General features: G+C 36.8%; 1 protein-coding gene across 1 annotated transcript in view; it reads left to right on the top strand.

The window, feature by feature from the left end:
- The first annotated feature begins 333 nt into the window (after nt 1-333).
- MOXD1 (monooxygenase DBH like 1) overlaps nt 334-13,337 on the top strand; it is a 72,611-nt gene continuing 59,607 nt past the window's right edge. The window contains 4 exon segments of the mRNA XM_029943229.1: nt 334-441; nt 2,381-2,563; nt 4,433-4,600; nt 4,736-4,819. Of these exon segments, the coding sequence (XP_029799089.1) occupies nt 334-441; nt 2,381-2,563; nt 4,433-4,600; nt 4,736-4,819 (543 nt within the window).

Genomic DNA, 13,337 nt, shown 5'->3' with positions numbered 1-13,337 from the left:
TTGCAAAAACTATGATTGCTTGAATCATGTAGTGAAATGTGAACTCAGTATAAAGGCATCATTTATCTGAATCCCTCATTGTCCACAGGCAGTGCTGTCTCATCTACATATTGAAAATCTATGTGATCAAAAGTGGGAAAATCACAATATGATTGGAGTATTTCATTTGAATTGTTTTCACTGTTACAGTCGGTTCTCAGAATAAATTTTTTGACAATCTCCAACTTTAGCAGTAGAAAAAGTAACATTTTATATAAAAACAAACCCCTTAATGTAGATATTTTCTGTAGACAGAAGATATAAACTAACTCATATTTTCCAGCAATGGTCGCTATGGTGTACAACAATGAAGAAGGATACAGATCCGAGTTAGACTGTCTGGCTTTGAAAACTGGCTTTACTATTTACCAGCTGTGTGAACTTGGCAAGGTGCTTAACTTTGTACGTTAGTGTCTTTATCAGTGAAATAAGAAAATAGTTATTTCATAGACTTGATGTGAAGGTTAAATGAGTTAATACATATGCATGTGTTAATAAGTACTTTAACTGGGCCTGGTGTATCGTATGCACTCAGTGAGTTGTAGTTGTTACCAGAGTGAAAAACAGGTTAGTTAGGCTCTCTGCATCACTAATAATGTGGATTTTCAGCTATATCTGGACATGAAATTTACATATACTTGAAAGCTACCTTGAAAAGGTACTAGGAATAAAAACACCAGATGCCATCCATTTGACTGTGACTCTTACAATTTAAGTTTTTGTTCTCGTATACTTTATTTTTATTTATTTTCTTATTTATTTTTGCTAAGCACAGTAATCATTTCTTCAAATATAATTTTAATGTTAGTAAAAAATAGGTACAATTATGTTTCAGCATGCATTTTCTAAGTCAACCATTTGTGACTTTATGTTTTTTAAATAATTTTTATTTTTTTAAGTTTATATTGAGAGAGAGAGGAGTGGGGAGGGACAGATAGAGAGAGGAGAGAGAGGGAGAGACAGACTTCCAAGAGAGAATCTGTGCTGACAGTGAGGAGCCTGTCATTAGGCTCCATCTCACAAACCATGAAATCATGACCTGAGCCGAAGTCAAGAGTCGGACGCTCAGCTGACCGAGCCACCCAGGTGCCCCAACCATTTATGAGTTTTTAAAGATAAAAATCATCCTGTATGGAAAAACCAGTATAATTGAGACAAACTTTGTGTCTTCTGTAAGAAATGAAAATTAGCAGCATGAATTTTATGACTCTTGATATAGTAAGTGAGCAAATGGCAGATGATATCGGGAAGTAGTTTGGATAAAAGCCAAATGATACTGCAAAAGGGGGAAGGAAATTAGCATTAAATGGGCAATATTAAATAGGCAACTCCCCCCCATATATGGTTTCATTTCTTTATCTTTCAGAATCCATAAAATAGGTATGTATTATCCCCATTTTACTAATGTTAGAACAAAAGCTCAGAGTTTGACTTTAACAATTCTCCAAGGCTATTAGGGGTAGAGGTAGGGGTCAGATCCTAGCCATTTGCTTTGAAAACCTCCATTGCATTTATCTGCCTCTCACAAGTGATCAGCATACCACTTTGATCAGTTTAGTACAAAAATCATAGCTGATCCAAAAAAAATTTCACTAGTTTTTCAGTATCCTATAGTTTCATTTCTTCCCATAATTTTCCATTGCATTTCATTTTAATAAGCGTTCACTATTAAAGCACATACTTAAATGGCCTATAGTCTCAGATGGGGTCTCTTAGCTTTTAGGAATGGTGAAGGGAAGGTCTCTGCTTGGTGTAATAGTAAGAAAAGTACTTAACTTGGGGTTCATTCTGTCTTTGTCACAAACTAGTCAATTCCATTTGGGGCAAGCCATTTCACAGTGTTGAAATTGCTCTTTTCATTTGTATTAAAAAAGGAAAAGTACTAGGTGATCTTGAATGTCTGTTTATTCCTTTTCCTTTGATGCGCTAGGATACTATAAAATCCTTCCCACATTTTCCTGAAGGGCCAGAAGTTCAAATATGGACCACTTTCTTAGGGAACTGATTTCCTAGTTGGGATACTCCAGTTCCTTGAAAATTCCCAGGACTTTCAAAAATAGCTACAGATACAGTATTTTGTAGTAAGTAAATCCAGAATAAATTTTTTCAAGTTCTATAAAGATTCCTTTTTTTAAGTTTTTAAAATTTATTTATGTTGTGAGAGAGAGTGTGAGCAAGGGACAGGCAGAGAGAGGAGCAGAGAGAGAATTCTAAGCAGGCTCCTCACCATCAGTGTAGAGCCCAATGCGGTGCTGAAATCAAGAGTTGGACACTCAATTGGCTCAGCCACCCAGGTGCCCCTAAATATCCTTAACCTAAATTTTTTTCACTCTGAATTTGGGGACGTCCTGATTTTTCTTTTTTATAATTTCCACAGGATTATTTTACAAATGCAAATAGAGAATTGAAAAAAGATGCTCAGCAAGATTACCACCTGGAATATGCCATGGAAAATAGTACGCACACAATAATCGAATTTACCAGAGAACTGCATACATGTGACGTAAATGACAAGAGCATAACGGTGAGTAGTCTGTGAGTGACGGCCACAGGAATAAATTGTACGCTTGTTTACAGTGGCAAAACACTTTGTAGAATAAAAGGAACAAATGTTTAAAAATAACCTTTGAAATCAAAGTCACACAGTCTGTTTTGGAATATCTTTGAATTCTTTTTAGAAGCCATGGAAAATCGAAGACTATACATTTCAGTAAAGGCAATTTTGTGTGAATCTAACATTTGGAAGGGCCATTTAAAGTGGGTATGACTTTATCTGTAAGACTTCTGTTTTTTTCTCCATAAAGTTTGAGACTACACAATAGATAAAGGTTGGAAAAAATGTATTACACAAGAGGGGATCATGATACTGAATTTTAGGGTATAATTCATCTGATTTGTGACTGATTCATTTTTGTAAATTTCTAAAATCAAGATGAATAGTAGGCTGATTAAAATTGCCTACTGACACAAGATTTCTTATTGTCAGACTTCATGCAAAAATTAATATCTTTATGCATATGCAAATTAAATATTTAGACAGCATATAACTCGTGGTACTTTGGAAGTTTCCATGAATTTCTTGGATCAATTTCATTTTGTATAGATCAATCAAATTATCTTTTTTATTTGATAAATCAAAGCTTTAAAAATGGGAATGTAAAAATCTGAAGCAGTTTTGATTAACATTCAGCATAAAGAGTAAAAGACGAAGAAAAAAACATGCAAGAACGTGGATCACTTCTTACGTAATACACAGTGCAATTACACTTAAATTGGAAAAATAATTATAGTCATTTGACTTATTAAGAAAGAATATAGCTTTTAAAATAAATAGCTTTTGCTTTATTATTTATTTTCAAAGTTCTTATTACAAAGATCTGGCGAAGACACCTTTGTCTGTGGGAGGACTGAACAATTTCTTCATACCTCAGCAAGCCCTCCCCCGGCCCACCACCCCTCCGGCAATCTCTCTTGTTTGCTACATGGAAACCGATTTCACCTGACAGTACTTTCCCTTGTTGGGATACACTAGTTCCTTGGAAATTCCCAGGATTCATAAAATGACTAACGGTAGATTCTGGGACAATAACCCAGAATCAGAAATTCCTCCCATGTTTGCACTTTCTGTCAATTCATACATGTGACAGGGCTACTAGTCCTGGGAAAAATCTGTAGTGAACGTAAAGGTGCTCATCTGGAAAGTAACTTCAGTTTTCATTCCATTTATTTATTTTCCCTAAAATGTTGCCTGATGTTAAAACAGGTTTTAGTTTTCCAGAATCTTTGCTTCTTTTTTTAAAATTTTTTTTAACACTGATTTATTTTTGAGAGACATAGAGATTATGAGCAGGGAAGGGGCAGAGAGAGAAGGACACACAGAATTGGAAGGAGGCTCCAGGCTCTGAGCTAGCTGTCAGCACAGAGCCCGACGCAGGGCTGGAACCCACGAACTGTGAGATCATGATTTGGGCGGAAGTCGGACGTTCAACCGACTGAGCCACCCAGGTGCCCGCAGAATCTTTGCTTCTTAACACGAATATTGCTTGGTAACTACTAGTTGCTAGTGTGCAGATCCGGCGTGACGATGACTTACTGTTGCCATGTGCACAGAAATACAACCTCTGAGTCAGTTGCTTTTCACTCTGTCTCGGAAGGCACAGTCTTGCACACTACGAGGTACGGTTTCTTCCAAAAAGCTACTCATCTATGTGGACACGCAATGACTGGATCAAATTGACACAATGAATGCTAGAGACCATGTCGAGAACTCCAAATGTCATTGTTCTATTTTGTTCATGTCTCTATCCTGCTTTAGATAAAATTCCTTAAACTCAGCTCAGGGTTAAGGGGAGTGCTCTCCTGAGACCTAATGGTGCCCATGTCTGCTCACCAGGAGAGCACAGTGAGAGTGATCTGGGCTCACCACCATGAAGACGTGGGAGAAGCCGGCCCCAGGTACCATGACTCCAATCGAGGCACCAAGAGTCTGCGGCTGTTGAATCCTGAGAAAACCAGCGTGTTGTCTACAGCCGTACCGTACTTTGACCTGGTAAATCAGGACGTAAGTCTTTCAGATTTTATGATTGGAGGGGTGGGTTTATGGAAGGCATGTAAGAGTTTTTATTTACACTCTCGTGTTCAATAGTGTGTCAAGATAATGTGACTCTGTGTCCCCCTTCCCTTTTTATTAAGACAGGTTCCCATCCCAAACAAAGGTACGACCTACTGGTGCCAAATGTTTAAAATTCCCGTGTTCCAGGAAAAGCATCATGTAATAAAGGTATGTGACTCACTCACAGGCTAAATTTAATTTGTACAAATGGAGGAGAAATTGTTGTTAAAATGAAAATGATTTAAAAAATAGAAACGATTTTCAATTGTTTGAAAGTTATTTCAAGAACAAAGACCTGGCTTCTCTGACTCACACCCTGTTTTACAAGTCACTGAATTTAGAGAGAAATCTTGGATCGCAGCTAGGATTTTGGCTTTTGGTTCCTAATTTTACATTTTAAGGTCAAATTTAAGGATGCATTTGAACAGCCCTAGCTCTTTCCTAGGCAACATGTTATACAGTTGGAATTTCTGGACTTGCAATTTAAATAATATGTTTACATATTGATAAAGGATATACAGGAACATTACATTCTGCACCAAGAGTGTTCGAGAATGGCTGTTACATTGTAAACATTGGATATTGTCAAAAAACTATTTTTACAGTGAGTTGTTGAAAACAGGAAAATGAGTGGATTCCTACAGAATTAAAAATTACAGAGTTGGGTAATAAAGAAACCCAGTTTGCCCGTGGCACCTAATTCCCTCCCACCTCCACCAGGAACTGTCCTCCAAAACTTTTGCAACTAGCTAGTGAATGAACACGTATTTTTAAGGAATTCAGTGTCCTTGGCACTGTGCTAGGTAGTTACACAGAGGCTGAATATATAATTCATGCTCTCCAGGAAACTATAGTAAGAGGGGAGAAGTGTCCTAAACACAGGAAAGAGCAAGATAGAATTAAATCAGGCATACAGATACTCTAAGCATTCAGAAGGCCAGACATCATCAGCTTTTTGTCAGTCTTCAGCCTGTGTAACAAAGCAGTGTGGCTATGAGAATGGAGAAAAACGTGTAGATTCTAGAATCGAGAGGGAAATACATGTGTTTGCCTTGCAGGTCGGCTCTAACTAAGCATGGGCTCTCAGGTAAGTCGCTCTAGGGTAATGCCCTCATCTTCATCTGCAAAGGGTGGTCACCATACCACTTTTCCCGGTTAACCTCTAAACATTTTGGCAGACATGGAAACACCGAGTAAATTCTATAATGTGACTTAGATTTGTTAGTTTCTAATATATTTGTCTAGCGGCACGGAGCTGCCTTTTGCTTACAGATATGATTCGCCACTACTGTACAGAAGCAAGAGCAGGTGAAGGAAATGTTTATTGAATTATTAAGTAGTCTTAAATACTTGTAGAATATTTATGCGATCAGAAGATTTACCAACAATGAGACTTCGAATAAGCCATTTACCTCTGTGCAGTGTTATTTTCTGTTTCTTGCATGTGCCTTAGTACCGGTGCCTAAGGCCTTCTCTTAGGTCAATGAAAAGCCTTTCTCAGAAAAGAGAATGCTATATTTATATATACTATGTGTCATATAAATACTGTATGTCACTTGCAGCAAATTTAATGGGAACCCGGCTTACGGGACAAATGTAAAACTACCGGTTCAGAAATGAAAGCAAATGTTTCACAAAATAGGTCCCGGATTTGTTGTTCAGTGAGTTAACTAATAGGATATAGAGCTCTTAACTACTTACATGAATGCATTTTTATTCTTATTATTAATGCTAATAATTAAGCCAAATGAAATAAAAGTATTTGCTGTTAAGGGAGGTCAGTATATGTTCTAACTCTCTATGTAGGACATTCACATAGAGAGTATGTATCCTATCTAAGAATTCTTAGCGAGCTTTCCTGGCGCATGCTTTTATAGTAATACTCAGATATATGGGCATGTATTGAATATTTGGAGTTCTATAAGACGATGGAAGTTCTTTATTCCTAGCAAGGCGGGGAGCTTTGGGGGAGAGGCTGCAGGTCAGAGAGGAGTGGTTGGTAATACAAGATTTGGTTGCTTCAGGGACAGAGGGTTGGTGGCTGGCATTTAAAATTCTATTATTACTTAGGAATAGTACTTACAGAATAGATTCCTGAACTTGTTATTAAATCCTAAAATATCCTAAAGGTCGTCAAGTACTATGAAACATTTTCCAAAAAATTGTACTGTCTGTCACTTGTACTTTTGGAGCCACTGGCTGGCTGTTGGAGGCGCATGTGGTGACTCTTGATCTCAAAGTTGTGAGTTCGAGCCCCATGTTGGGTGTAGAGATTACTTAAAAATAAAATCCTAAGAGAGAGAAGAGAAAGCTCTACTTGGGAAATAAATTCAAAATGCCTATGTTGTAAAAAAATTCAGGTTGTATACGTGTTGAGACAGCTTTTAAACACCAGTTTTAATTCACAGCTCATGCCAGCTTACAACAAAATGTTAATGCATTTCTGGAGTAGAATTCGTAGATCTAAAACTCACCTTACGAAAGTGCCCAATTTCCATTCTCTTTTCCTTAGCAGAGATGATTTCTAGTCATTGAAGAAAAATATATCTTCTCATAGAATCCAAGGTGCCTATGTTTTGAAGAGCCATCTGCTAGGTGCCTATCCGTATTCCATATTTTATGTCCCATGAATCACTATATCAAAAAGCCTCAGTCCTTCTCTGAGACCAAAGAACAAAAAGTACTTTCTCAGAAAAAATAGCATTGCTTTTATATTGTATTAGATTATGTGTCATTTGCAGCGAGTTTTAAGAACATATTGATGATGGTAATATTGTGAGAAATCAATTTGTTGTCTGGACTCTCATTTCAAACAAAGAAAAATGTGTGATTGCAATTAAATATTAATAGTACCACCCAACATACATTTTGCCGTTGTGATAACTATAAAACTAATCAGATAAATAAAATGTGTCAGTGGTTGTGTGTGAATATATTTAATGTGAATGACTAAAGTAAAAATATTAATTACGCTTTTAATTTAAATTTTAATCATATGAGGATCAAAACTACTACCAAAAGCATAAAATAATAAGATAAACCGTTTCTAAATTGTAAACTAACAAAGGTAAATAATTTCATTCACAGGAATAATGGATTTATGATAAAAATTATTGGGGGTTTCAATTCACTTGGGATTCAGATTTATTGATTTGTATTTTGAGTTTTGGGAAAAATGTTTAAAATTGTGATTTCACAACATTGGGAATTGTCAGATGACTGCATATCACACTAGAAGACAGAAATGGAGATTATAGAAAAGAAAGCTCTTGGTAATTTATATTAAAACCACAATCCTCATAGGAGATCACCTCTGTATCTCTCGAGACCCACTGTCCAGCCCATATCTCCATATTTAAACATGACCCTATTTAAGTTTTGCCAAATATGTAGTTTTACGCTATATTTAAATTATTTTTAGAGAAAGTGATTCTTTTCACTCTCTTTAGTCAATAGTGACATTATATGGTAATGATTGGCTATACTCTGGTAGAAGCTGAGGTTATCAATTGGTTTAACACACTGGTTGTGTGTGTGTGTGTGTGTGTGTGTGTGTGTGTGTGTGAACTTTTATTGTCCGAGAATTCTCCTCATAGATAAACTAAGCTCCTAACTCATCCGTTTAAGCACGATCTATCTTGGGGTGCCTGGGTAGCTCAGTCGGTTAAGCGTCCAGCTTCGGCTCAGGTCATGATCAAGGGGTTTGTGGGTTTGAGCCCCGCATCGGGCTCCGTGCTGACAGCTAGCTCAGAGCCTGGATCCTGCTTCAGATTCTGTGTCTCACTCTCTTTCTGACCCTCCCCAGCTCACACTCTCTCTCTCTTTCTCTCTCTCTCTCTCTCAAAGAATAAATAAAACATTAAAAAAATTAAGCATGATCTATCTTATTTGATTTAATAAATAATTGCTGATGCCCTATTATGTTAAAGAGGTTAAAAAAGAAAAACACCCAGGCTGACTCCCCATCCCATCGCCATCTTTCCCTAAAGGCCCACCTTTCTAATAGGGAGGCAGTGAGCCTCATAGTAGCATAGGTGGGTTCTGCACTCTGATGGGCCAGATTTGGATCCTTTCTTTCCATTATCAGTCATTTAACCATGGAAAAGTTATCTGTCACTCACAGCTCAATCTTTAAATTCTCATGGTACCTTCCTTATGGAATTGTTTAGACGAAAGGTTAAATAGCAGTTAATAAAATTTTATTACCACTTAGCACAATATCTGACACATAGAAAACTCTTAACAAACCCAACTATTATTATCAGGCCATTTATTTTCACTGTTGCTGTCTGAATGACTTTTCATTGAAAACTGCTGTTTGATAAGGAGACCCAGAAAAGGAAAGAGCATCATGCTAAATGGTTGACCATTGCCGAGTTTTAAGAGAGGATTACCTTCACTTGTGTGACCTCAGACAAATTATTTACTTCCTTGTGCCTCAGTTTTCATATCTGGAAAATGGGAATAATAGATTTCAACTAATAGGATTATTACAACTATTAAGTGAATCAAGGGAGTTTAACATATGTAATTAGAACAATGCCTGGCACATAGTTTTAGATAAAGTAACTAAATAAAATTATGTAGATCACTAGCAATAAACCCAGATACTAATCTCTTGATCATCTTGTTGTTTCTTGTTACGTTTCTGGGTTGCTAAGGGATCCCAAGCCAGCCAATCCTTTCTAGACAGTCAGAATTCCAAATAAAACCTAGATTGTCACTCATTTCATGTAGGGAGGCCACCCTGAAAACTTTCTGTTGTGGAGAAATGTGAAGTGGAGATAAACAAAACACTCTCATTTTTCTTCTCATCAGTAGATGCAGGAATGAGATACTCTGCTGTCCACTTGCTGCTGAACAGAGCATCTTTCTTGACTTGATATTAGACGAGGCTGTGTTTTTCCATTGGTGGTACTCATAAATCTGAATGATTTAATTTGGGGGAATGTTTTCCAGGACAAGAAAATCTACGAATAATTGATATTGAAAGATTGTGAAATGTCTGTAAAGCCAGAGTACTGTATAGCCATGAAATAGTCATTCAAAACTTGATTTTCCTATCCCAGACACAGCATGAACATTGGGGTTTATGTACCATGTTAAATCAACATTGCTGGTCAGTTTTCCTATTATGTTTATCTCTTTTTCTCCTCCTTCTTTCTTTCTCTCCTTCTCCCTCTTTCTCCTCCCTCCTCCCCTCCGTCCTCTTTCTTTTTCTAAATAAAAGAACACCATCACTTGAGAAACTTCAGCATTAACATATTCCAAAATGTCAAATGTGATAAAGGATTTCTATTTCTGAAAATGTGTAAGACTTCCAGGTTAAATTTAGCAAATTGTAAGAATTTTAAGTGTCAAACGACATGATTTGACTACTAGAATGGTCTCATCTTTGTCAGTATATCTTCTTCTGTTTTTTCCCTGAAATGATTTTTCAAAATATATTTTCATTGATGTGATTTTTCCCTGGTAGAATGGTTTCTCATCAGGATGCATTCCCACAGACTCTGTGCGTTACTTACCGTTCTTTTTTATGTCTTCACCTTCAGTTTCCCATTATCAGGTGGCAAACTAGCAGGTGTTTGCTATTGACTGTTGATCAAATAGTTGTATTTTCACTCATTTACAGTCCACTTCCAGAGAACTTTTTTGGCTTACCAATGTTTCCCTTTGTTATTTTTTTTATTTCACCAATTCAGCCATATTTCATAAAGGCAAATCTTTGGATATTTAGCGAGATCTATTTATTATGTTGAAAGAAATTAACTTTTAAAGTATGCTTTCTGTGAAAATAGTTTCCATGGCCACACTATATTTCGTTATTAAATTCTTAAGACCAATGTTTTACCATTGGCACCCGTGGATTTTGTCACCCATTGACAAAATGGATAATTCTTTGTCTTGTAGAAAAATTATGCTGTAAAGTCATAAGAATCATCCTCTTCTTTGGGAATTTGTATCGAGGGTTTGTATATATATATATAAAATCAGTGGATCTGAAATTTTATATATCGCATTTATCCAAGAGATGAAAATAGTTGGCTGTTTAGCGTGGCTGAATTTGTAACTTTGTACAGAAAAAAAGTGAATAGAACACTGCTCCTAACAATGATTTGACTCAAATTAGCACATTTTTAAAGCTTAGTGTGTTCATTGTAGCAAAGTTCTTTCTAGATCTTCTCAAGTTACATCTACTTCACAGAAATATTGGAGATTGTCTAACTACTTGGGTGTTCTTAATAGCCACTTGAGAGTACAAGGTAATTGAATTCACTTTGAAAGCATGTCTTTTCATGGAAGTGATTTATTGCTAACTCTGTCACTAATTAGCTTTCTGACCCTAGAGAAAGTACTTAACCTCACCCCGGTCTTCAAATTCCTTGTTGAAAGATAAAGGGATTGGACCCAATGATTCCAAATGGCTGTTTTTACTTCTAAATATCTGTGACTTGCTAAAACTAAAAGTGAAATATGTCCTGGAGTTTGGATGCCCTGTGGTCTGACTTCCTGATATGCCTGCTTCTCACTATCCCTAGGTGTACCTGGGTAAAAATGCTTAGGACCTCACTGCCACCCTTGAAGTTGAAAAAAGCCCCTCTCTCTAGTTCCTTGGGTCTAGGCTCTTATAGCATGTATTTTGAAGCCTAGATTTCCATCTGTAAATGGAGATAATAATAGTACTTGTCTCAAATGGTAACTGCCATTATCAAATGAAATAATATCCATAGAGTTCTTACGTTTGGCCTATATTAGGTAGCTCATAAATACAGTATTTCCAATTTACATTGATTTTCAGATGCCTCTAAATCTTGGAGATAATCAAAATGAAGTAAATCTAAGTAAACAAATAAGTAAATAAGTAAGGAAAGAAAGAAAAAAAAAGAAAGGAATGAAGGAAGAAAGGAAGGAAGAAAGGAAAAAAGGGAAAGGAAGGGGAAGGGAAAGAAAAGTGAAGAAAGGAAAAGAAGAAAGAAAGAAAAATAAATCTAAATCCAAATTTAAATCTGAATCTTGGACAGAATGTAAGTTTTAAATAAGTAAAGGAGTTAAGAGCGGTGATCAAGGCCGACAGGTTGGTTCAGCCCCTCTCATGGGCTCTGGAGATAGGTAGGGATTGTATTCCAACTCTGCTTTTCATTAGCTTGATGACCTTGGGCAAACTCAGCTCTTAGAGTTTACATCTTCACTTGTAAAGTAGGAAAAATGATTTCCAGGGGAGATGGAATGAGTACCAGTGAAAACACCTGTTGCATAAAGGGCTCATAATTGCTCGTTTTCTTCTCTTGATGGGGATTATAGAGACAGACAACTCAGACTTCATCCAGTATTTTCTCATACTTTTCAGGGCTTCACTGAAACCATGGTAGGAAGTCAGGTTTTATTTTATTTTGAAGAAAGATTCCCTGGGAATTAGATTTCATAGCTTGCTCTCATTATTTTAACCCAAATGAAATTTAAGCTAATTTCCTCCTGTTCTTGTCTCAGTAAGGATAAGAGCCAGCTGGTGACTATCCTCTGGGAAATATTCTTTCACATTCTTAGGTCACCCATTAGCCTTCCTTAAGTTGGTTTTAAATAATACCATTTTCAACAGACAGAAAGAGATACTTATTTTTCTTTATTACTCTTCTATTGCCCAACTCTTCTCCCAAACTAATACATCTTTTTAAAGTAGTCTAAAACGTTGGATGACAATATTGAAAAGCATCAGCACATGTACTAATAATTGTTGGCCATAAAAATTGGTAAATAATTTAATGAACAGCACTTTTATTGAAAGCACTAAATCCGTATTAAGATATTTATGTTGGATTCTAGGTGTTGACGGCAAAGTAGGTTTAAGAAGAAGTATGGGAATATTAGGATTGGAATGACTTTTACTTAAATGCAGCTAATATACTTACCTGTTTCTTACTACTTTAAATAGATTCTCTTGTGAGATTTTCACAGCCTCTCTCAAGGCGAGTTGAATTACCACCACTTTGCAGATGGACACACTGAGGCATAGTTTGCATAAGTAACTTGCTTAACTCTATACACGAATTCTGAGACACTGAGCCAAGACTGAGTGCAGAGCTAACAGTGGCAGTCCTCCTGGCCCACGCTTTCTAGCTGGTACCTGCAGCAGTGACGAGTACGTTGCGTGAGAGATGTCGGATAGCTCATATCCAGCCACAGGGCCTTGGAGTCTGTTTCTCAGAGCCAGGGCTGCTTTTGAGGCCTACACGATCAGTGCTTCGGCCGAGGGCTACATGAATCATCCCGTCAGAACCTGCCAGAGATATCAATCAGTTCAAAGATCCTGGGAGCCGATTTAGACCTACTTGGGGAGCATTTGAGCACACAGAACTCTGCTGTTTTCACACATGGGGTTTGGAAATGCTTCTTAACAGGAAATGACAGATATAAAATATCATTTGTGATTTAGGAAGTTACTTAAGTAAGACGAGTTAAGATGATTAGGTGAAAGATCATGCATATGCTATAAAAAGGCACAGAATGTTAAATCTCACAGATGATGTTAGGGAGAAAAGAATTGGAAATCATTTCATTGAAAAGAGAGTAGCCTGCTAATCTTACGGGACACATTTTGTAGCATAAGGATCATTGGGAAGAAGACCATAGCCTCCTGTTGGAGCAGAGGTATAGTCCTCTTTGGAGTTACGTGAAAATAATAGTAATG

Source organism: Suricata suricatta, chromosome 7 (genome assembly GCF_006229205.1).
Source record: "Suricata suricatta isolate VVHF042 chromosome 7, meerkat_22Aug2017_6uvM2_HiC, whole genome shotgun sequence".
In the NCBI taxonomy this organism is placed as follows: domain Eukaryota; kingdom Metazoa; phylum Chordata; class Mammalia; order Carnivora; family Herpestidae; genus Suricata; species Suricata suricatta.
The sequence above is the reverse complement of the archived record's forward strand: the minus strand, read 5'-3'. Positions and strand labels throughout refer to the sequence as shown.